The sequence below is a fragment of the Lepeophtheirus salmonis genome, chromosome 6 (assembly GCF_016086655.4).
Source record: "Lepeophtheirus salmonis chromosome 6, UVic_Lsal_1.4, whole genome shotgun sequence".
Classification (NCBI taxonomy): Eukaryota; Metazoa; Arthropoda; class Copepoda; order Siphonostomatoida; family Caligidae; genus Lepeophtheirus; species Lepeophtheirus salmonis.
The window spans coordinates 19,370,795-19,397,465 of record NC_052136.2 but is presented as its reverse complement, the minus strand read 5'-3'; the positions used below and the strand labels follow the sequence as shown (position 1 = coordinate 19,397,465).

Sequence of the window (26,671 nt, the reverse complement as noted above, 5' to 3'; positions counted from 1 at the left end):
ATAAATAATAGGTCACATACGAGAGCAACAACCGAAAAAGATCGTGGTCAATTCATGGTAAAGCTGCTCAAACGATTGTGTAGAAGGCTATACTTTGTGTTTGGTGGGATTCGAAAGAAATCATCCTCTATGAGCTGTTTCACTCGGAGGAAAAATACTCAATTCGGACTTATATTATCAACAACTGACCAGATTGAAGCAAGCGATCGACCTGAAGTGGTCAGAATTGGGCAATAGAAAGGGTGTTGTATTCCATCAAGACAACACCAGACTACAATCATCAAAGATTAAATAAAAAAAAAAATCAAATTTTAAATATTATAGTAAAAAATAAAATTAATTAATTAGGGGGAAGGGGGGCTACATCCCCTCCAACCCACACCCTGCATCATTAATGTATAGTTGGTAAATTAGAATGCGCATTGATGTAGTTAAATAATGCCATTTAATATAAAGAAATTTTAGCTTGTATAAGCAAATTGTTCAAGTTGAAATTTATTCTTATTACAATGTATTATTTTATTTAAACAACGGTCAATCTAATAAGGAACCATTTATTCATTTTTTTATATTATTTTGATCTATTAAAATTATATGGTTACAGGGGTGTCCACAGGGTTTTTTTTGGTCAAGATGCAAAAAATTACGCCAAAATACGGAAAAAAAATTAATATTTGAAATTTTTTGTAAATAGATATGGAAACAAAAAAAAGAAAAGAAATATAATCAGCGGACACCCCTGGATTAACATGTACTTATGAGTCATATAACTGTTGTCATTTGAAATTTATAATGTGCCAAAGAAAACTTATATTTTAGTTTTTTCTATGAAAATTAGTTTATTGATCATCTATGATAGAAATATCCTCATTCTAAGAACTGTAAATTCTTCATTTAAAATAATTCATCTCATTTATTGTTTGCATCTTGTACAATTTGTTGGTACAAGTTACGACATATATATATATTTGTAAATTGTAGAAGTAAAAAAAAACGAGATGAATGATTTTAAAATGAATGATTTACAGTGCTTGTGATAATAAAAGGATTGAAATCCATGGGGTTAATGACGGATTCTGTGGCATATAATGTAATTAGAGACGTAACAGCTGTTCCATCACGCGCAAGGAAGTGATAAATGAGTCACATTAGTATTTAGTAGACCATGATCAAATAATAGCAACAATCACTTGTATAATTAAATTATGGGACGTTCAAATTACAACAATATTTTTGGAACATTAGTCAACGCAAATCACTCAACCTAGCATTTCCCTTTCTTTTATAGTTGTACTATAAAACTTCTTTCTGATTAAATAATTGTTCTTATTTAAACCTTGGTTCTTATGACACAATATAATATATAAATGAACCATTTCCGTGTTCACAGCTCATCTTCTCCTACAGCAACAGAAGTACCGTTCAACTGCATCGTGGATATAAGTTATAATAATAATTCATGGACGTGATTGAGTCATCGCCACAACAGAAGGAATGTATAAAGGTTATTAGAACCCTGTAGAAGAGCTAGAAAGATAGAAAAAAAATCGTACGATTTCTCAGAAGCGTACTTGGACTACTACAGTAGTAGTCCTGTACATATCCGGTTTATTTAAAATATGTACAGTATGTAGGAAACTTGGACTCTTTTTTTTTTAAAGGATAATATGTTGTTAGTAGTTATACAACTTTGGCTTGTTCCTGGCTCGTATGTATAGATTGAGTGTGTATCTGGTGTAGTGTTTGTGAGAGTGTGTCTTTTGGCACGAAGGACGAATAAAGTAGGCGTGCGTCTATTATTATGTGATATTATGCGATGCGATCCCTCGTTTTCCTTTTCTTATTTTCTCTTTTCTTCTTTTTCTGAGTAGTATCTCCTGGTGCTTCATCATCAGCTCCCTGTACGTATGTGAGTGTCGTCGTACTTCTATACTTTTCTCTTTCTTTCTTCCTTTTTCTTTTTCTCATTCTCTCTCTCTTTCTCTTCTTCTTCCCCGTTGTGTAAATATTTAGAGTGAGTGGGAAAAACTGAGGGAATCTCCTAAGTGCGACGGTAACAACGACCGCCAATACATCGTCATCCACTATGTTCACCTAAGAGGAGTACCAGAACAGGAACAAGCTGCGAATTTTTTATTTCCCTATTTTCTAATTGAATATTAAGTATTTACTTACACACATTGAAAGTTGCTCGGAAAAGTATATTTGAATCCCAGAAGGGTGGTCTTAGTTACGTGGATCCCTACTCTTTGATTCGTGATTGATGTATCTTAAGCTCTTGAATCTCTGAGAAGGATCGACTTGAAGCTGTGCGTTGGTGTGAGGAAGGGAGAATGTCTCCGAATTCCGCCTCCGAAGGGCGAAGCATGGAAAGCAATGAAATTGGAGGGCACTGCTCCTCGACTCTCAGCAATGGTCCTGAGCGTGTGGGCGTGGAGCAGGGAAGTCCCTTCTCCAATGAAATCCACTTGAAGCTCATGGACAAAATCGCGCTGGCACTGGGAACTCTGTTCCTTGTGCCAATTCGAGGACTACTCGTCTTAGCCTCTCTCGGTCTAGGATGGCTTGTTGCGAAAATAGGGCTTTATGGACTCACTGGCGAGGATATCGAAGGTCGAGCCCGCAAAGGTTGGCGTAGAACTCTACTCTCCTATTACGGGATAATTGCCAAAATGGTGTTTTGGTCTGCCGGGTTCCAGATAAGTGTTAAGGGAGAGCAGGCATCACGCTCTGAGGCTCCTATCCTGGTTGGTGCTCCTCACTCCTCCTTTCTAGAGGGGGTTATTATCGTCATGTGTGGAAGTTCACCAGTTTCAAGGCATGAGAATAGACATGCCATACTCATCTCTTCCATTCAACTCTTCTTTCAAACTATTTTCGTAGACAGGTTCGTCAAAATAAATAGGTCTACTTCTTAATCATAAATCATAATTAATAAACCCATTCCTTATTTCCAGACGGAAAAGTGATTCTCGCAAAGAAACGATGGAAATGATTCGAAAGCGCTCTCTGGATCCCGACAACGACTACACTCAACTCTTCTTATGCCCAGAAGGCACGAATACCAATCGAAAGGTTCTTATTCGATTCAAAGTGGGGGCTTTTGCGCCTGGTGTACCTGTTCAGCCTGTTCTAATACGATATCCAGGCTATGATAGGATAGATGCAATCACGTGGACCTATAATCAATCTCACTCTTATGCTTATTCAGTCTGGTTACTATTGGCTAGACCCATCAATCGGGTGGAAGTTGAATTTCTTCCCGTTTATCATCCCTCTCAGGATGAAAAAGACTCTGCTGAGCTCTATGCCAAGAATGTGCAAAAGATCATGGCTAATAAGCTTGGGATCAGGGCCACGGATATTACGTATTCAAAATATTATGAGGAGTATGTTAACGGCTATGAACTGCAAAATAGTACGAATAACAATTCTTCATCCATGAAAAAAGAAATCTAATATAACCCTCATGCCCTTTATAATCCTTCTCCTCATCCTATTGTGTCAAAGAACAACAACCTCAATCTCCTCCACTTCTGGTTAAGCAAAAGGAAATACATGTTACGAATAGAAATGCCTCCATTAACAAATGTATATTCAAACTATACAATTATTATAAGAATTCTCAGATATTCTCTACATATATTTTAATACTTACGTATATATTTATATATAGTTATATAAATATTTAATTAATTATAATTATCCTTTCTCTGTTTTTTTTTTTTTTTTTTTAAAGTTGTACTACTGTATTATTTTATCAAAATCCCCTGGAATTGCGCCCTGACTTTCATTTACAATGTTGTTCATTTTTTCCCCCGTTGTCATTATTATTATAACATATTTTGTTTTTCCTTCCGAAATTCCCATTTCTAATTAATTCCTCTCACAAGCCAGTTAACGCATAAGGTTTTTTTTAATTATAATTTTATGATACTACTTAAGGCGGAAAAATAATATATTTAATCAATAGTAATGATTTTGATGAGATATACACTGACGAAATGCTGTCTATGATATAATAAAGATATGTGATAGACAATGAAAAATCTTCCCTTCTAACGAAGTTTTCAAAAAGTTTAGATAGCTGTCTTTCCTCGTAGTCTCCTCAATCCATCATGCCTTAACTTACTATTTTTTATTTTGCTGTTATTTTACTCTCTGGCTCCTTAATTTGTGAAGTACCTTATATAACTATATATTATATTAATGAATTTTTATTAATATTGTCAACACACATAAATGAATCTAAAAGTAAAAATGTTAATCTGAGTTATAGAAAATTATTGTTACATATATAATTATATGTTATTCTATTACTAAAAGAATAGAAATTTACTTAATATTTTGTCAAATATTTTTTGGTAAGGTTAATGAATATATAATTTTTTTAATAAAATTTGGTTTGTACGATTTATTATATTTGCTAAATAATTATTTTAGCTTATGTGTTCGAACTCTATTACTTTCCTTAAAATGCTAACGTGAGTACTTCTCTGGGGGTTCTAACCAGTGATCCTAGACAAAAAGTATGGTTCAATGCTTTTTTTTTTTTTTTTTTTTTTTGTATGATTACGAGACGAAGACCCAAAAGAAATATTATTTATAATGTTTCGTTGCATGCACAAGAGGAAAAAATCTGCACTGTTAATAATGTTGATGACTAAGGATGCCCTTTTTGTATTGAAAAAAAAAAGAGCGCGATGACAATACTTTTGGAATGTAGGGAGAAATTAGTTACTGTTATAAAAAGGAGAACCTTCTAAATTTAAATTAGCATTAGAGAAGAAAAACTATTATAAATATAGTTAAACTCTGTTCTATTTATTTATACATTTTAGAACAATGAACAGTAAATATAGGCGAGAATGCAAATGGGAATCTTATTATTAGTGAAGCTGAGAATAAAGTATAGATAAATAACTGTTTTGAGAAAGAAAGGAAAAAATGATTGTTGCTCTTTTTTCTTTTCTTGTTCATTCTTTGCTCAATCATTGTGGTGATAACATCCCCCTCTATTAAAATATATAGTTTACCGCCTACCTTTGTATAATAATACAATTAATTTTATTAGTGAATAGCCTAATCTAATTTAATATAAACTCTCCTCCAGTGCTATTCGAAATATAGAAGATTTGCATTTTTGTAGTAGAAACACGTCATATTCTATCCACCAAAATCATAGCGTAATAGGCACCTGATTAATAAAATATCTACTCAATAAGAAGGTTAATATAATTATACAATGTTATTCCATCATGTAATTGGCCTTGCCAGAATTTTCAATTTGATGTACCATACCTACTGTTGGGCAAGACAGACATGTTTTGACGTCATAGAGTATTCAGCGCTATTATAATAACAACAGTTAAGGAAGGTAATACAACTTTGGATAACAGTTATACTCTTTGACGTCACTATAAAAAGCGTGTTGGAAGTCAAAACATAAGTTGGAAAAGTGTTATGTATTTCTATTAACCTTGACTCAATACTAGTTTATGTCATGCTCCTGCCCTCTCCTCGTACTCACCAATATGCCCAGTCCTAATAATTAGAGAAGGGAAAATGAGTAAAAATTAACTCTTCGTCTTTATTAGTAAAGTTTATTTATACATATTACAACTTCTACAAGTTATTTTAGACATAAATGGCATTTTCAAATTCTTCCACTCTAGCAGCAGTTTAAACTTAAACTTCCATGTGGAAGGTGCCTAAGTGTTCCGAAGATGGGACAGAACCAGATGAAATTAACACTGGTCTAGAATCTGAGTCCCATCACACGAATATAAATTACTAATATATTATGATACTTATTAGAATATGTATTAATACTTTTTAGAGGTTTAATATTGTCCACCAATATCTCATTCAATGTGCTTGCTCTTGTTTTGAACAATTTGGCGAAGACACCTCATCACTGACTTAAAGCTAATGGGCACAATATCTTCTGGAACATTTTGCCACCCTGGCTAACATAAGAAAGCTCTTACTGAGCCTGGAAACTGCATTGGCCTCTCCCTTGACCATAAATCATAACTTACATTGAAAAGTAAAGGAGTTAAGACCGGATGAAGAAGGAAGGCAAAAGTACTTAAAATTGTCTTTGCACTTTATTTGTAGTGTTGGCAGGGATAATAAAGAAACCCTAAAATAAACGTCACAAGGATTTTTAATTGGCAGCTTGGTTTAGTTAGGCAGACATAGAAAAAATATTCGGATCTTGAAAATTTTAATACAGCTGTAATATTTGGTCTGATATCAACCTATTTAATTCATGTCTGTTTCAACAATCCTTGATTTTATAATACGCGTATCCCCATTTTTGACAAATAACTTTTTTGTAAGATTTTAAAAGTTATTTTTTTTTTGTAAGAGGCAAGATCAGAACGGTTTTTTTTCAAAAAAGACAAATAAAAATATTTTTTTACTTTTTGAAATCCCATTCCCCAACAAATTCGAAAGTTGTAATCGTTAAAGAACTAGACCGTTTTAGCGGCTAATTTCTTCGACTATGGTCGTTAATTCGGACATTTAAATATTTGTAGGAAAAATTATTGTCGTTTTTTCTAGATTTTGCTATTATTCTTTAACACTGTGAGATATGTTTAAAGATTGTATTTTATTAGATTTTTTTTTTGTTTTTATCAAATTTAGAAAAAAAAATATGTCTGCTTTAAAAAATTCAGGGACGTCTGCAAGGGGTTGGTTGGAGGAGCTATAGCCCCCCAAATTAAGGGATTTTGGCTTCTTACTAGAAAATTTAATATTTGAATTTGTTTTTCAAAAATTTAATATTATAATTTTTTTGATCAAAAATTTAATTTTTGAAATTTTTTACAAAAAAATAAATATTCGAAATGTTTAAAAAAAAATATATATTTGCCATTCAAGTTATGAAATTTTTTTCCAGAAAATTTAATTTTTTGTAAACAACTGTGGACTTAAAATTTTTTTACCAAATATTTGGAAATTTTTTCGAAAAAATTTAATATTTGAAATTTCATTTTTCAAATTTATTTTCAATCAAAATTTTATTTGTTTGGACAAAAAAAAATTTTATTATAGAAAATTAAAAATTTTATAGCTTAAGTTTGTAAGTGTATTTTTTTTTTGGACAAAAACGGTTTATTTTCCACAAATTTGACATCAACTTTATGTGATCCTTCCCGTAGTCTCTGCCCTTGATTAAGATTATAAGGATATTTAGTCTCTGGAGTTGTAAGAATCCCAGGGAAGTAACAGTTAGGTAAGAAGAAGTTTCTCGTTTCTATTCCGAATATAATTAGCTTTTTATACAATATAATAATAATTATAGACTGAGTTTGAGAGGTAAACATTCAAAATTGTAAGATAATAAATAATTCATGAAAGAAATAGTGCTGTGCTTGACAAGAAATTAATTAATGTATAAATGTTGTATTTTGAAGTCTGGATTATTATTTTATATTTTCGTCAATCGTTGGCATGCTGTCTTTACTCGGACTCTCTACTGCTGGCGAAGTGGCTCTTCCATTCACTTTGAGATCCGGCTTCTCTCGTGGGAGATCCTTAAAATAATAATTGAATTGATTAGTGTTAAAAAATCATTTTTTTATATATAAAGTAATATATATATTAACGATATTTTAAGATAATTTTTAACTACTAAGATGGGCCCTTAAATAATTTTTAAAGAGAAGCTTGATAAACATTATGGGGACTCTGCACCTTCAATTATAACAGTTTATAAGTCGTTTCAAATTTTTTAGAGTGGCTATATGTTCACAAGTGAAGCTGAATGTTACTACTCCAGAAATCATTGATGAAATCCATGATATGGTGATGGAAGACAAAGGAGTGAAAGTGTGTAAGATTTATAGTGCTGTTGGCATCTGGAGTTGAAAATCTTTTTCCTTTAATTATGATACCACATCTGCTGATGTGTAAGCTGGTACATTGTCGTGATGGGAAATGACTTTTTTGTTGTCCAACCGTAGGCCTTTTTCTTGCTGAATGGTTTTCAAACGATCCAATAACGATAACAAAATATACACCTCTAATAGTTTTACCACCCTTTTCCAGATTGTCGAGGAGGATTATTCTTTGTGAATCCAAAAGACAGTCACTATAATCTTTACAGCCGATTCCTTGATTCAAACGAATTCCAAACAGAGAGAAATAGACCAATCTGGCTGAAAGTTGGTGTGTGTTTTCCCAAGAGATTCTACTAACTAAACATAACCTCAACATTATGCACCAGTTGTTCCATATCTCGAGATTGCACGTACTATTCAAACAACCTTTTGGATATATATAGTACTTCAGTCTCTAGAGACACAGGTACTCACAGGTGGCTCATCACATTATATTAAAAAAATGATTATTAACCTGCTATTATTATTCGTTCATTCCTGAAGAGAGAACATCTAAATATTGGGCAACTGCGAGTGAGCACTTATGTTTTTAGGGGAATTATCTTCTATATTATTATAGAAAAGAAACTACAGCCATTAATAAAATAAGACAGGCTAAATGAGTTTTTTTTTAATCAATGTATGAACGATGCTACGTTTTTTGTTTCATGAATTAATAGAGTGTTTTTAATGGCCTCGAATTTATAGGGCATCGATATCTATTTTTTTACCACTAGGGGCTTCGAGTATACATGAATTTTACTATATTATTAACAATGAAACTTCTATGAGTTCCCCCTTTTAAAGTGAATTAACAAGGTGAATTCTACACAAGGAAAAATAAAACAAAAAACTTGCATGTCATGAGTAAAGAGGGGAAAATGAGCGCATTTGAGGAGTAAAAATTTGACTCCTCCTCTTATTAGTTGTAATATAATGACAGAAATATTATAAAGTGATGTTTTGCTTTGAAAATGGATACTAGTAAGACAAAGGAATCTGCAGAAGCCAACACTTGCGCTTCTCAACTTTGTTTTAGAACTATATTTGACGTCACATATTCTAAAATAAACCGAACAATACACCATTTTTGCAAATATTTAGTTAGTATTACACAAAATATACAAATTTCCACAAAAAAAAGTATTGGAGAAAACTTTATGTCTTGCAGTGGTTCTCAAACGCTTCGTACGCTTGATACGCTTTGGTATATGGAGGAACGTTATAATTAAGTTAAGACTCCGTTAATGTAAATATATTCTGTTTGGTTCAAATTAGAGATGGTACGGATCGTGGACTCGGAAACGAAGAACCAGGGCACAGTATCAGGTGTGCTCACCAGGATTATATTTGGGGGAAGGGAGGGATTCAATTTTTTTTAATTAAAAAAAAAAATGTTCTGCTGCATAATTTGATAGAATTACCCGTTTTTTTAGAACATGAATTTTCATTTTAGTAATTTTTTATTTTTCATATGGGGGGGACAACAGCCCACCAGAGTCCCCCTGTGGACGCTTTTAGGTATAAGTATACTTATATTAGCTGAAAATATCCTTGACTCCAACTGGCTTATGGTACTCAAACTTTTATAGATCTTAAAAAAGATCCTAGGAAATTGCTGGATCTGAAAAAGATTATAGTATTGCTTAATTAAGATTAGCCGGGTCTTGAATCCGGATCCAAAATACTCGGGTACATTATACATAAATTTGTATTATCTGGAATCCGAATAGGCTTTGGGTATCTTAAAAAGATCCAAAGGATTTTTTTTGGATCTTAAAAAACCTATATTATTGCTCAATCCTAGTTTAAAGAACATATATTCTCTATATCGAATGTAGCATCTCTATTTATCTTGATAAGGGCTTGTAGCCACATCCAAATGAACAGTTGCATCGGGAGGTGATTTCAATGTTATTATAAAAATAATTCTAACATTAGTAATATTGGATGACTCATTGCTTAGGCATCTGTAATCAGTAAAAATATAACCTTTATCCAGATCCTAACTTTGTATAAAATCCTCATAAAATTCAAGACAAGTATCCGTCTAATTTTCGTGTTGTATCCGAAAAGCTGGGTATCCGAAATTTATTCGAATATTTAGTACTTAAGGTCCAAACTAACCCAGATCCGAGAAAATGTAGTCCTATCTTTAGTCCTAATGGCGGTACTTGGTGATACACACAAGACGTTGGCTAATATAACCGGATCGAAAATGGAAATATCCATTATATGCATTGAAATATGGTTAGTGATGAAAATCGTCTGTATTTTGGGGATGTTAAGTACTACAAAGAAACAGAAAATTAATATGTTAATCCTGACAATTTGAAGAATCTTTTGGAGGAGAGAAGCTTAGGTGTCATGACGTTTCAATAGATCATCTACAAGCAGCTGTAATGAGGGGGGGGGGAGGAATGAAATAAACAAGGGCATTGTCAAGAATTACTCCGATGTTTGTCTCCAATTCTACTCCGAATCCAACAATGGCTTACAATAGTAACTCTGCCACAAATTATTAAGGTTACTCGCCGTCTTTTATGAGCATACATGTATTTTCAATCAGGGTTGGAAAATAATTGAATCTATTTAGGAAAGGATGTTCACTACTCAGGAATTAAATAATAATGACAACTGCTATGGAAAAACAAATTAATTCTTCAGATTAAAAATTACAAAAAAGGGGCTAGCTAAAATATACACACGTTTTCGTCACAAGGTATAGTTGTACTTAATTATAAAAAAAAAGTACCTATCAGTCACTAATATGCATTAAAAGTATGTTATTACATCGTTCTACAATCTTATTTCCATAGTATTTACAATAAATTAACTATTATAATGAAAAGAATACTTATCTTGTCTCTGATAAAAAAAATATATATGTAATACTTATATAATATTAGATATTACTATGATTTAATTGAAATATGACTCTTTGTCATTGGCATTTAGTAGTACTCAATGTAGTAGGCATAAAATCTTTTTTTATGTTCATCGCCATTTGAGAAAGATTCACCCAGACTTATTGGAAATTTGAGCCCATAATATGGCGTTTCCTTCAATTCTGATACAATTTCAGTGAAAACGTGGTATATATGTATATTTGAGTTATGTGTCATGATTTGCGCATTAAGTTTGTTGCCTATCAATATTTAATAGAGTAGACAAGACAAGTATTTGATTCCTAGTCGATTTTGTAGCTTTGTTGACTGATCAAGATTTTTCCTTAATTTTTAGATCTACGTCCCCCCCTCCCCCCTGTATGCATTTGTAAATAGAATATGTTAATTATCTTAAAAACCACTGAACAGGGCGTCCGACTCATTCTATTTGGGGAGGAGGGAACTTGGTTTTTGGAATTTGTTTGCAAAAATTTCCCCCAAAAAAAACCAAAAACGCCATATTTTCTAATAAATCTTTCTACCGCCCCAAATTCCTTCGTTTTGGAGGTACTACAGTCCCTCGAGCCACCCTGCGGACGCCCCTGCACATATACTTTATGTTGAAAAGGTTTTGCTTATAAGTGAAACAGTGATCCGTTCTCAATGAGCCGGACTTTGAAATGTCCCATACCCCTTACCTCCCTTCATCTAAAATATATTTAAGTCGGTTCCCCCCTCAACTAGACACTCCAAATATATCACCCCTATATCATGGCTAAATACACTAGTGTGTGAACAACTGGAAGAGTTGTTCCAGAGTAATAAAAACAAACAGCGGATAATATGATTTTTTTTTTCTAAGAAAAATCGAAGTTGCAGCTTCGCTCTGCAACCATTTTGTATAATTCCTAGCAATATTTTAATACCATTTAAAAAAAATCAAAGTTATACTTAAGCATTTACTCTTATAAGTATTTTAAAACAATATATTTTTGAAATTAGATGACTCTGAGCGGAGTTTTATTATGTCCTACTGAAGTTCAGGGATCATTCAAAAGGGGCCACGCTTTGACAGACTCCCAAACGGGTCCTCGTTCCTAAAATATGTCTAAAATTTTATTTTTAGTGTTCTTTTGTTGGAATAAACACCCCGACCAAAAATTATCCTTATCGCTTTTGATGATGCCATGAGAGATTGTCTGTCATAAATACAACATATTAATAGATATCTCAATTACTTATTCCTGGGAGATATAATTGTTATTTAATGTTAAAATAAAATAATTAAAAGATATAATTTAATAGTGTTGTGTCGACTCGAAAAATGATCGTCTCGTTCGACCTGTCTTAAAACAGGGGCGTGTTAAAGGGACTGTAGCCCCCCAAATTAAGGAATGTTTGTCTTTTACCAGACACATATTTTCCTCATTCGGTCAAATTCTGAATAAAGCAAAAAAAGAAAAAAAAACAATATTTGAAATATTCATTGAATAGCTATGGATTTCTTAAAGTTTTTTCAATAAAATTTTAAAATTAAAATTTAATTTTTTCTAAATAATTATATTTTGTGCTTTTTGTACTAAAAATTTAATATTTGAAATTGAATTTTTCAATTTGTTTTCCAAAAAAAAATTTTTTTTTATGCATTTTGAACTTTTATTCCAAAACATTTAATATATAAATTTTTTTTCCAAAAAAAATAATATTGGAATTATTGTTTTTGCAAGATTTAATATTTGAAATTAAATTTTTGTTTTTTTTTGTCTAAAAAATTAAATTTTTGGGAAGTAGCTATGAACTTTTGAGTTTTTATTCCAAAATATTTTTTTTTTTTGTGAATAGCTCTGGATTTTTTTTTTCAATTTTAAGACACCCTTCCCACCTAAATCAAACAGCGCCCCTGTAAGTCGATGATATGGACTAGGCAATAAATAAAATGGAATTGTACCTAACACAAGAAAATTATTTCATTGAACGCAAGTAAAAATAATTAAACATATGAAATTTAATTTTTGACTTTTTTTTTCCAAAAATTTATTTTTTTGTGAATATCTATATATTTTTGAATTTTTTAAATTACCAAAAACCAATTTCATTTGGGATATGGAAACCCTTCAATCCAAATCATACTACGAGCAATATGTATTTAACTAAGAGGAAAAAGAAGTTCCTGGTCCTCAACACTCCCTTTAGGCCTCATTAGATAAGACTTATTAAAAATTGGGCTTGTCTTAATTCCAGAAATTGTGTAGGCTGCACAGGAGAAACTCCTTGAGGAGATTCTGCTTCTCAATTATTGTTGAAATCTGTCTCAATACCGTCCATAATACTTTAACTGTTCTCAAAAAATTACTTTATAGCTTTTTCGGGTTTAAAGTCACCAATGACATCATTTTACAGTATTAATTGCCCATTAATGCTTATAAAAGCAAGTCCACCAAGTCATTGATGATCTTCAATATATCTTAATCTATTGGAGTATGGAAAAGCTCGGCTCTGTAGAAGCAAGTGTTACAAGCAGGGCGCAGGCTATCCTGAGTGCAAAGACTACGGTAAGGCTCACATATATCATTTTTGATAAATATGCAGTAAAGAGGCCTTGACACACAATTTTATTGGTTCCCTAAGCCTCAGCCGTTGATAACTTAAGTTAGTAGAAAGGTCCACTATCTATCTTTGCATTCACCTTAGTGTAAAAGTATTTCCAGAACGCTCAAGGATTCAAGTTTCTTTATATACATATATTGCCTCAGATCTGGAGTAGAAAGATTTTACATGAAGTATTTAATGATAATGTTTGCTGATAAATAGTAATGGATGCCATTACTAGCATATTTCCTATTTCCCGTCTCCTAATTACTCTCTGATTCGAACTCAAAAGTAACATTGTGTAACAACTGCTCCTAACATCCATAACATACATCTATAACTATGGCGCTCTATCCTTTACAATCTGTACTTTTCAATAATAATGATAAAAAAGGATAAGAATTAAAGGACTCGGGGGTAGATGGTTCAGGGAGTGAAATACTAGAGGTAAAAGAACAGGGGTAGGTGTCCTCTTTCCATATAGTTCGTATATATATTAATAAAGCAAAGTTTGTATGTCGTCTGTTGCCTAATATCTCAAAAAATGTGGGTACTCCCTGCTAATCATATAATATTACTAAAAAAAAAATCTTACAACTTTATCTGTTCTAAAGTCGAGACTCTCCGTCGACGCATATCTCTGTCCTGCAGATACATGTTCTTTGTCATCAGCATGTGATCCTACGGAATGAACAGATGCAGAGCGTATCATTGACATTCCAGATTGAACTTGTTGAGTCATATTGTTATAGTAGAGACGGTTCGGACCACTGTAGCGCTGTGATATAAGAGGAACAACGGAGTTCTTTTCATCATCGAATATAAATACATCGTTGTCAATGTAAAGCTTGTCTTGACGGAGTACACATTTCTTCTGGGGGGATCGACTTCGAACCTAAATATTGAAAAATCATAATCATTAGCATTAGTCTTGATTTCTGCACTTAATTATAGAAAGGATGGGACTGCAAGGGATTTATAAATGATTAAATTATTTGTTGGAATATTTGAAATGACTTTTACAAAAAAGGATCATCAATATATATTGGTTTCTAAGAAGAGGTCATTAATATATATATATGTATATATTTTAAAACCTTTATATAGACAACAAATAACTCATAAAACTTAGAATTATCTAAAAGGTTCTGGTAAATAAACATTTACAAAAATTATTTCTTCACCAGATTAAGGCCTACAAAGATAAAACATTTATATATCTAAACTACAAACATCGGCATCATAAAATCAATAAAATACTAAAATATAACATTAAGAGCAAATTTGGTTTAAAACTAACAACTAGCTCGTTTTTTGTTTTTTTTGCTTTTCTAAAAAGTTTGAGTATATTCTGCAAAGTCCAAAAATGTCCTGATGCGTTAGATCAATGATATCTAATGAAATCAGAGGCCAAGTTCCAAGCACCTACGATCGCCCTAGGGATCTTCAATTCCAACGCTCCATATCTTGCCACCGGCGAAATTAAAATAGCATGAATATCCTCCACAATTACGGGTTCTCCAATAGTTATATTCTTTGCTATGTAGCCCCAAGGTTAATAGAAATACAAGGTTAGACCATCATGTAATCCAGCTTGCTAGAATAATCAATCAGATGTATTGGTCCGACTGCTGGGTAAAACAGGCAGATTTTGACAAAACACGCAACCACTCATAGTATATGACGTCACTATTACTCGAATTCTCAATTTAGTGTATCGTAGCGACTGCTGGGCAAGAAAAATAGATTTTGACAAAACACACAACCATTCATCTACTATGAAGTTAATATTTAAAGGAGGGTGGAAGTCTAGCATCAGTCGTGCACGCCTTATGGTATAATCTTGTATTTCTATTAATCTTGGGTAATCCTTAACATTTGATAAAGCATTCCCTATCGACCTAACTAGAGGAGTACTTTCTTTATTTTTGATGACAGCCGAATATAATTATCGCTGTAATTATATTAACGTTATTGTCCTGCAGACCCCTCAGCCTAAAACTAATAAATGATCTCAGAATATGTAATTGTGGACGTTCCGAAAAAGCGAGTATAATATTGTTGAATAATGTTGAATGATTTTCGAGTGATTTGTTTGGCCGAAATGAAGAAAAAAGTGGACTATAATTTTGATAAATGAGCATCCAGAATATCAAAATTGAGGTATTTTTATTTAAAGAGAGATACAGTTTCATAAGGATGATTGAAAGGAATTAGGGTTGCTTTGTATTTATCTTAATCTATTCGTAAAAGTACCTAAATACCGTTCAACTCCCTCATTAGTAGTTGGAGCAAGCTTTAAGTTGGCGAGATACTCAGGAATCTTGTTAAATAGAGGCATTTAATCGTCACCACCACTGAAAATTGCCTTACTTTGCAATTTGGTGCAAAGGTATTTCTCCTTTGTTGCAATATTCAAGGGGGATTATTCAACAGTCAATTTTTGTCTTTATTTCTCCCTTCCTCTAATTGGCTGTTGTCAGAATCTGGATCCCTTAATTACCGTTTTTGAGAGCCTTTTTGAGGGAAGGCTTTTGTAAGTTGATATTTCCTAGAAAATACCATCAAAGAATAATCAAAAAATTGTACTGTAACCTAACTAGAATCCAAATTTTCTCTATTTGTTTCTTACCAGTTAGGGAAAATGAGTAATTTTTACAAACAAAAAAAAGCACAATAAGAAATTTTTCTCAAAAAAGTTAAAGTGAGCAACTTTTTGAGCGATTGAGTGATTCCTCATAATTTCTAAGTCTAGTAGGTCGTGTGAAAGGGATATTCTACTACTATAGATTAATTATTCGAGGTATAGTGATCTTAATTCGTAAATTTTCGATGTTTTACGCGACAGCTGACTTTTTAAGCTCTTGAATGAGCTATTGCCTCTATCATTTCTTTAAACAAAAACGGAAGCAAAAAGATATCAAATTGCTGCTTTGATTTGCGCCTGCCACAGAATAGCTGAAACTATCAAGATTGTTGGGATTGAACGGCACGGCACACCTTCTACAGGGTCAGAGAGCTCATGAAAGAGGGGAAAAACCTTAAAATCAGACCCAGTAGTGGAAGGTCGACCAAACTGAGGTTAAGCCCGTCATGTACATGGCCAAATTTGTCAAAAAGAAGTCAGTGATTCCCTCCACGGTGTCGAGGGGGATCAATGCCGCCGGGGGGAAAGTCCAAGAGGTACTTCGAAAGACCAATAATGACTTGACAGTAGCAAGATGTCCGTTTGGAGTGGGCCAAATGGCTCCTAAACTATCTGAAGCATCATGGCAACCGTGTGATCTTCTTCTCAGATGAAAAACATTTATTTGAAGACACTTCTGAAGCCATCCGCCACGTGTCCAAAACGGATGGGTGTGTGCCCCATCCTGCTGGAAGACGTAGAACGCCTTGCTGAGCAAGACACACGGATTAGACAATACACGCAATCATAGTCTAAGATGTCACTTTTGCTAGAATTTTAAATTTGATATATCGTACCAAGGTGACAATATTTTTGTATTGTACTGACTGCAGGGCAAGACAAACAGATTTTGACAAAAGTCACAATCACTAATACACTATGACGTCAATATTTAAAAATGTGGTGGAAGTCAGACATCAGACTCTAGTAGTTATTTAGGAAACAATTAGGTTTTGACCTGATTTAGACTCAAAACCAAATTGGGTTTTTATCTCATTTGAACTTGATATCAAATGGGGTTTTTATCTCATTTAAACACAAAATCAAATGGGCTTCATAGAGGCTTATAAGTTGTTCTGAATTTGCGTCTTTACGATTCTGAGTCAAACTAGATTTCATAAGACTTCAGTCTGGTTTTGAACTCAAGTGATTTTATAACTACAGCTCTGTTATTAGATTATAATTTGATGATCAATAAAGTAATAATAATCCAGGCACTTTTATGTTTTTTTTATATATTGAATGCAATCCTTTGCAGTATTAGCTATGGACATTGGCAGATATACAAATATTTGTCGATCCGATATTTTTTAAATGATTATATGTATTCGTATCCTTACCTCACATTTTTATAAGGTTCAGGAATCTGATTGGTCATTTTTGAGTTCTAATAATTTAAGATAATGTTGTTCATCGATCTTGTTATAGCGCTTGTTGGTTAATGCTTCACTTGATAGGAAAGTCTGATTCGTGATAAACAAATTAATTTGAATTAAAGTATATTAAAGCCATGAAATTCATTTTTATCAATTTTATCGCTGTTTAGTAATGTTACCAATATGACTAATTCAAAAAGGAGAGCAATTTGTTTGAAAAACAAACTTGACAAACCTTGATAATGAATAAAGTGTATTTTGGATTTTTTACCCTTTGAAATGGCTAAAGAGGCAAATTGTCTATTGCATCTTTTTTTTTAATAAGTACATAAATCATAAAAATCAAGGGCGTGCGCAGGATGATATTTTGAGATAGAATATTTTTGAAAAAAATCCAATAATTAAAATTTTAAAAATTAAATTTTTTTGAAACAGCTATTCATACAACATTACATTTTTTGAAAAATATTTCAAAAATACATAGTTATGCTTAGAAAATCAAATATTTTGAAAAACATTTCAGAAAATAAATTTCAAATATTAAATTTATTCCAAAAATATTAATTATTAAACTATGTGACTTAATCAATTATTTATTACATTCTGATTTTTAAAAATATATTTATCTGTCATGAGTAAAATACTTTTATTGTATAGATTCTCATATTTTGGGCCGAAAGCCTGCCAACTGGCTCAAAACTGACACATTGTAATCCAATTTAGACCATAGCTCGATATTTTCTAGCCCGATCCCCCACTAATCCCGACTAGAATAATTCTGCACCACATTCTATAAGGTTTGGTCTCTTTTTTTTTTGAATAGGACGCACACACTCGATTTTTTAAAAATGACTTACAGAAAGCAAATATTGAACTAAATAAAAAATCATACAAACTTTGCGTTATTAATAAAGAAGATAAGGTCCTTTATGTGTCAATATTGATATATATCCATTGTATTTAAAACAAATATACTTTTTATGTATTCTTGAATAGTCTTAAATAGTGTCGTATTGAGGCGATTTTCAAATTCGAAAAAAAAAACGCAAGTAGGTTTTAAAATATTAGATTGAGTCCAGTTTATTGGGACTGCTGTCTTTAAGTAATTGTCTAATCAGTCACAATTTTTAATTAGCTTATTCTAATCTTTGAGAGAGAGACTTGACATATACGATGTTTTTATAAAAAAAGTTAAAAGATATTAGCTTAAAAGTAGAGTTAGGTAGTTTGTTGTGCAAAAAAAGAGAGCGAGGAGTAAGCGAGATTTGGAAATGTTTTTTTTTTTTGTAAGAGGGCGAGGAGAAGGCGGGAGCAAGGCATATGGTATAACTGAATTACGATCCTTATGAATATCAACTGCGTGTATTCTGATTAATATTATTTTTTAGAGGGGGGGGGGAATTATAAATTGCTGCTATAATGAGGAGAATTTTCTACCTTAAACTTAACATTGGTCAGTAAAAATATTACGATCATATTTAAATTCATATATATTTGTTTTATTATGAATTTTTGCATCAATTTACATGAAAGACAGGCGAGAATACTTCTTTCAGACGGAGATGTAAACACACACACACGAATAATTAAATAATAAATACAAAAGAACAAAACGCATATTCATCATCTGTTTTTCCTTTACTAATTGCTATACTTAGTTTTTTCTTTACATATATCCCCCCTCTTTAGACATATGGTACACTTATATTAAGAAATATAAGCTGGCAATTATAGTATTCCGTGGGGACAAAATGAAATACTGCTATAAAGGGGAATCCGTCTACATTTAAAATAACATTAGTGCACGGAAAGTACAAAGGTTGAAAGGTTACCAAAAGTGTCAAAATGTGTTTAAAAGACTCATTCAAAAGAGTTTTGCAACGGAGAATTTAGGTTTCTTTCATGGCTGGTGTCAAAAGTATTTTTCCAGCCATTTTTTAAAAACTCTGCACAATTTGTTATGAAACCCCAAAATCTCTTGCTAGGTCCTCATGGATTTGAAAGGATTGGCCAGAGCTGTTTTCTTTAACACCTTCGGGTACAGTTTGACCTTCTTGATAGAGCCCTTCTTCCTCTCCAACATTTCGAACTAACTGACTCCGTAGACGGTGGTAATGGAGACACGCAACTGCTTCCGCAATGCAAATGGAAATTCGTTGATTCCGTTCAAGGCTCCTTTTCTTGACTTGGACGTAAGCTAGAGAGCCCAGTTTTGTTTTGTTTTGTAACTAATTGCTTATGTTCTATTATGTTGAAATATGAATTAATTTCAATCACTCACTATAAATTAATTATAAAATTACTAAGTGTTCAGATTTAAATGGAGCACCTGGTATAGTATGAAATATGAGTTTACCTAAATACCTTCAAGATTTCATTCATTTTCCATATAACATTTCTGTTATTTGTAAAACTTAATATAAAAAGAAATAGATCTTACTTTTACATATATAAATTGTTAATTGAACAAAATAAGTAACGATTCAAGGCATAAAAAATAAATCAATATTTATTTTATAAAAATAAAAAGATGGAATTATATATCTTATTTTTCACCTCTTCAAATCATTTTTGAAGGTTTAAGATGTATAAGGTTTATAACGAAAGGAAGAAAGGGAGGGGAATCCAATAACGATCTTATAAGTATATTTTAATCCTGAAATTAGTAGAGCGTACGGCCGTATGTGCGTGTATGCAGTTAAGACGTTATTTATTATTTTGGTGGCAGGCAATAAGTGTTTGAGTTCATTTAAAAAATGGCATCGATCAACTTAGTATTTAGAAAGTGGTCCATTAAAATCTGAACATTTTGAATTTTAAAATTCAACAAGATATAATTTATTAATTAACATTAGAATTTTGACAACACACATACGATAAATAGATGTGTGTCTGAGCTGTCTTAATCATTTATGTAGCATCCCTTATTGGCAATCATTACTTCCATGGGTGGCGGAAGGCCTGGTACCCACTGAGGATGTAGTACTCTATCATGGTGTCCGAGTTCTGGCTGACAGTGGCTTTGAGGGGATCGGCGTTTGGTTGACGGAAACTGCAGCCCTTTTCATCAAAATGCACGCAAAAACTTTAGTCGAGGGGGTTGACATCAGGGCTATAGAGGGGCCGAAGGACTCAAAAAAGAGTTCAAAAGAACCCGTTCACAAGAGTCTTGCAACGGTGGATATGGGGTTCTTTAATTGCTGATGTAAAAAAGGGCTTCTTCACTCGCACAGGGCTCTTTCCACTCACTTTTTTGATCGCCGCTCTCTGGACAGTCTGCTGTGAAAATCCGAGATCTCTGGCATGGACCCGCATGGACTTGAGGAAATTGGCCTGGACTGTTTTCTTTAACGGTATGGCTCCAGTTTGGCCTTTTTTTAAATTTCAATCACTCAAACGAACTAATTATTGAATTAGTAAGTGTTTCAGATTTCAATTGGACACTTGGTATTCCACAATCGTGGAAAAGGCAAAGTGTCCTTGTAGCAATCCGTACCAGAAGAGACAATGTTGCGATTATAACATGAATGATGAATACTTTAATCCCTAGAGTGCTCAATAACAAAAACAAACGAACCAGTAATCCCCATATTCTAAATACAAAATGTCTGCGAGTGTTGTTAATTCGTTTTTACATGCAAGCTTTTAAATTTTATTCAAATCTTAACACATACTGCAAATTTATGTTAATCAAGGTTAATAGAAATACAAGGTTATACCATAATACTTTTCACCCTGAGATTTGACTTCCACCACGCTTTTTAGTAGTGAGGTCAAAGAGTATATACTATTACTATTAATCAAATAATTTCTATTGTATTCATATCTCAACCAAATCTTTATCCAGATATGTCTCTAGGGCTTTTAATTAACCCGTTGTTATTCTCTATGACGTCAAAATATGTCTGTCTTGTCCAGCAGTCGGTACGGTACATCAAATTGAAAATTCTAGCGAGCCCGACTACATAATGGTCTAAACTTGTATTTCTATTAACCTTGATTTTTATTATATTTTGTATTTAAAATATGGGGAGCGCTGGTTTGTTTGTTTATGTTAGTCAACACTCTACAGACTAAATGACTTATTAGTCACTCCCTTAATATTAATTCATTTTTAGCAACCTCTTATTATTATTCTTTCATTCTTGAGGACAAAACACGTCATCTGAATTACATAGTTACGTGTGATCATAAAAAATAAAGAGGATTTCTTATTGCCGTTATCTTCAATATTATTAAAGCTCTAAATGTTTGTTTATCGACGGCTGATTAATCCGTGCAATACCTGATTCCAGTACTACTTTCTCATAAAAAAAACTTTCAGTTTCTTTAGAAGTCATAAATCATTCAGCTTCAATATTCTTATCTCAACTTCCCTTTACACACTGCATACTTAAGCCTTATTTAAAGTTAAATTATTATTTATCAATGCTGAAGACTTATATGAATGCATACTCGTATGTTGAAAGGTTTGATTATACGTCCTTTAATGGCAATGTAATTCATTTATTCTTTATAGGGACATAAAACCACAAGGAGAGATAATATTATGCCTAGACCCGTTCATTAAAAAAAAAAAAAAAAATCCATACAAGTAATCATTATACAAAAAATTCCATACATGCTGTTTTTTTTTTTTAAACTGAACAACGACTAGGTAGCATATTGAATTAAATTACATGCGTCACGAGAATAATTGATACAATCATGTCATCTGATTTTATCATTTCATTTTGATTAATCAAAGCCTATAAAGGTTGACTTATATTTAATATTTATAACAAGCGGCCCAGGAAAACTCTGAAAACATTAAATTTTAAACTTTAACAAAACATTATAATTTACTGAACGAGTACTCAAATTGAAAATATCAATATTCAACTCGAAGAAGTATTGAACAGCGGATAATGCTGGGCATCTTGTAAATGCATGGATGATTGAGTTAAAAATATTTCCACAGTCCTTGCAGGGCGAGTTAAAGTTAATACAGGCCCTCAAAATTTGGACTCTAGAAAAAACGTATTATTGTATTCAATTATATTTGAAAAAAAATTAGATCATGTGCCTAGCGTTTCGCTACTTTGTTTTACCTTCGGTTCTGGACCCAAATATGTCTTTTGAGAGCAATAAAAAAGGAGTGGAAAAAATGAAAACCACTCAAAGATCTATCCCATGAATTGCTTCTTTTTTTCTGTTCAGGTGCTCAACTGCTCAAAAATCAAATCTAAGCATAAAAGGTGAACATTTTCCGCTCAATATCCAAGTCTTACTATTATTAATTATAAATAGAGATCATTTTTAAAGTGATGTATACTTATAAACGTATGAGTAAGGATGATTATCGTTTTTATTTTTTAGCTGGCCTGCTTTTTTGGAATTGGTGATCTAAAGAATGAATGATCTATTCCTCAGCTGTCATCATCATTATTTAACTCCTGAGTGTGAACATATTTTTCTAAATAGATTCAATTATATTCTATACCTGATTCGTGTTTACTCATAAAAGACGGAGGATAGTCTTGAACATTTCTTGTAAAGTTATTAGTCTAAGACCTTGTCAATCCCCTTGTTTAATTCCTTCTTCTCCCTTGTCATGGCAGATTGTAGTTGATCTAATGAAACGTCAGGACGGCTAAGCTGCTTTCCTCTAAAATATTCTTCAACATTCGGGGTTACCATCTTCCCATAAGAGGTCATTTTTTTAAATGCTCGGAATATACAAAATTTTCGTCACTACATATAAAATTATTTATATTTGGGGTTCCGCAAGAAAGCTTCAAAATCAAAGAAGATTTGAAAAACTCGTTTCTATGATAATCAAATATTAATGATAACACAATTGAATCTTTTTTGGTATATCTTCTGCTTGAAATTAAAATCAATGAGTAAACATCATTATTTAATTAAGACATATTGCGTAAATTAGAACGCCCTCTCTAAACATATTTATTTAATAATAGCTTTAAAAGATTGTAAATAAATATTGTTTAACATACAATTTAAATAGATTGTATTAATCAATCTTGAATGAATAATTATTCAACTGGGTAAGAATGGGTGCCGGACAATCAATTAAGATCCGAATAATGGTGTAAATATGCGAGTATTTTTTAAAAATTCTTGTTCTGCGTAAAAGTCAAAGGGTACAGTTATCAGCAAAGCTGTTTTTTTTAAATCTTCCTTTTAAAAGTCAGATGGAGTTTCACTGATTAAGCATACGTAAACAAACTATAGTATTACATTTCCTCCATATGACCTATGAATTCTTTTTCAAGCCCATATACATGCAGTATATTTTCTTCTCTAGGAAAAGCCATGGAGTGAAGCTACGCATATTGAAGAGAATAATTTCTCCCGAGTGCGTATTCCATTGAGCTACCTCGTTCTAATAAAATGGTTCTAGGTAATTTACTGCGAATATTTTCATTAATAGTAATTTTGCCGTGTACTTTTCTGCCTCTTGGAGATTTTGCCGCATGACATATTCGTCTCCTTTTTATTTTTTTGTATAATAGGTAAGTAGTTTCCCTTTAGTTCTTACTGTTGAAGCATTCCTTTCAGTCTATCTATGAAGTTTCATACATTCCTTCAAGCAGCAACTAAGACCATGACTATGAATAAAGTATCACTAATCAATGAGTATGTAGCAGAGGATTGAAGTTATGAATAAGAAGAAAAAAAATAAAGGATCAGAGATGAGAAGAAAAAGGGTTGAAGAAAAGAAAAAGATAAGCTAATTTATTCCTGTGTATTATTTTAAGCTGGTGTAAATTTTTGAATTAAAGTCTTGATGATATACTGCCTCCTCCAATAACTCTTTTATTGTTGATACAATGTTAGACTGAGTGATATTATTAAATCTTAATCAACAAGAATCTCAATTTAGACTCTTAAATCTGGATTTGTGGCTCATTTGTTTTTATAAACACAATTCTTCCTTTATTTCTTGACTATTTTCTATATTTCTTCCTCTACAAATAAATATACAGCTGATATATAAGAGTAAAGACTATAACTAAAGTTCGAATCTATAATATAAATAATATAAAGGCGATGTGTTATGCGGCAAAATCTCCAAGAAGCAAAGTTCCCAGAGGCAGTAATGTATGCAATAACGCGACAGCGAATACATTCACGGTAAAATGACCGGTGACAGAATAAAATATGTGGGAGCGAATTTTTTTAGTTCCAACCAGAACAAGATTTTTTATTTTCTAAAGCTCTGATCATTATTATTTAATCCTTCGAAAAGGAACATCGAAGTATACAGTGGTAACTAGAGCCTGTGGGGACGAAAGACGAAGAGTAGCAATGAGGTCATTACATATTAGCTGCTCCTCTCTCAAACTATCTTCAACCTGTCAGAATTATCATAAAAGTGAGGGTATTATCAAATATATAGTGAAAATTTTGATTGTACTAAAAAAACAAAACAACTTTTGACTATATTATTTTGAGGGAAAATCCACCTGTAAAAAAACTTCTTTTAGACTAGGGTCTCTTTTTGGAGGTAAAACTATGTATATGATGCAATCAGCATTATTATTAAATGATTTGGTGTGTGAGGAAGCCAGATTTTGACAACAACTAATTAAAGAAAGGAAATGTTGGACCCAAAATGGACTGTTGAATAATCCCCCTTGAATCTTGCATCAAAGTACATTTGCTATAACATAACTGTATTTTTGCTTAAAACAAATTGCTCAAATTTGATATTTTGAGTGCTCATTTCCTAATCCAAAGTCTAATTATCATATTCATTCTCCTTTATTTTTACAACCCGCCAACCCACCGAGACATACTTAATGCAACACTGATTATTTCCCCAACACAAGTTACAAACTGTATCTATTATTATGGGTCAATTAATTTGAAACATCTATATATGGATCATGCCTAAAGAAAATTAAAATACATTCACCGACGTTATGGCTTAAATAACTTATCATTCTTTTTTAAAGGTCAGCTATCGATTAACAACACTTCTACTTCGAATTACGGCCACATATTGCCTTTAGCGTATTTTAAATAGATTATAATTAATCAAATATAATATTTCTAATAAACTAATGTAACGTATATTAGTTGTAATGTAATATGTCGGAGAAGTGATGACGTAAGCTTTTTTAATTTGTACGCAGCTAAGCAGTCTATGCAATTAAATATTATTCATTAGTAACAATAGTGTGTACAATGACGTCACAGTTTAGATAAGAACACGAAAATGACTTGGTTGCATAAAGATAAAATACATGGAGTGCATCGTTTCCTTTATTGTATCACGCAACCTTTCATCCAAAAAGAAACAAAGAAAACAAAGGCTGGAAATCAGAAAATAATATTTTGGAGGAGAGAAATAATACTATTCATGACATTTCATTAGATCAGCTACAGTCAGGGAGGAATGAGGGAAGGATATAAATAAGGCCATTTGCTAGAACTATGTCCGTTGTCGATCCCAATTCTACTTTGAGCCCATCAATGACTGTCAATTATAGCTCTGTAACAAATCCTCTGGGTTACGCTTCGTCATTTATGAGCACAAATGAACGTTCAAACAGGCTTTGAATATAACTGAATCTATTTAGGAAAGGACGTTCACTACTCAGGAATGAATTAAATAATAAAGACAACTGCTAAGGAAAAGAAAATTCCTTCTTTATATTACAAATTAACGGGACAGCTAAAAAATACACCAGATTCTCATCACTGGGGATGATACTGCCCAATAGGAAGGGAAATTCTTTGATGATGGAACAGCAGACGATAAAAAAAAGAGTTAGTTGAAGAAAACAATTGAAAACATGGTATGTTACGCAATACGGCTCAACAATTTTAACGTATTAGTATAGCTTTTGTAAAAATATTGGGTTTAAGAAAAATAATAATCCCTTTCAATCTACTAATGATCATGTATTTAACTCATCTCCTGAATCAAACCATATATTCATACTCACTAAATCTATTTCAAATGTGGTCAGATAATTGTATATTTTTGGGCAAACAGGAAATAAGTGGATTCAAGAGATCAAAGTGCTTCGACATTGATCGCTACTCTATATCAACCGAAATTTTGGGACTCAATACAGCTGTGACGTTGTCTTAAGGCTTTGTTTTCAATTTACCATCAGATGATGTGAGTTGAGGGGATTTAGGTCGGGGCTCTGCGGTGACCAAAAGTCCTTAGGCCAGAATTTCCTTTTTTTGGTCATCCAATCCTACACAATTTTGCCGTATATG

The 26,671-nt window shown here is 32.4% G+C and overlaps 2 protein-coding genes across 3 annotated transcripts in view; one reads left to right on the top strand and one right to left on the bottom strand.

The window, feature by feature from the left end:
* The first annotated feature begins 1,874 nt into the window (after positions 1-1,874).
* Positions 1,875-4,399, top strand: LOC121119600 (lysophosphatidylcholine acyltransferase 1). Its single transcript, XM_040714306.2, has 2 exons — positions 1,875-2,887; positions 2,958-4,399. The coding sequence occupies exons 1-2, from the start codon at positions 2,334-2,336 to the stop codon at positions 3,457-3,459; spliced, it is 1,056 nt and encodes a 351-aa protein (XP_040570240.1). The 5' UTR covers positions 1,875-2,333; the 3' UTR covers positions 3,460-4,399.
* Positions 4,400-7,236: 2,837 nt separating this feature from the next.
* Positions 7,237-26,671, bottom strand: part of LOC121119903 (uncharacterized) — a 58,614-nt gene continuing 39,179 nt past the window's right edge. For both annotated transcript variants that reach the window (XM_040714727.2, XM_071889533.1), the window contains 2 exons: positions 13,965-14,264; positions 7,237-7,547 (listed from right to left, as the gene is read on the bottom strand). In XM_040714727.2, coding sequence (XP_040570661.1) covers positions 7,437-7,547; positions 13,965-14,264 — 411 coding nt within the window. In that variant the 3' untranslated portion in view covers positions 7,237-7,436. The remainder of the gene's footprint in view (positions 7,548-13,964; positions 14,265-26,671) is intronic.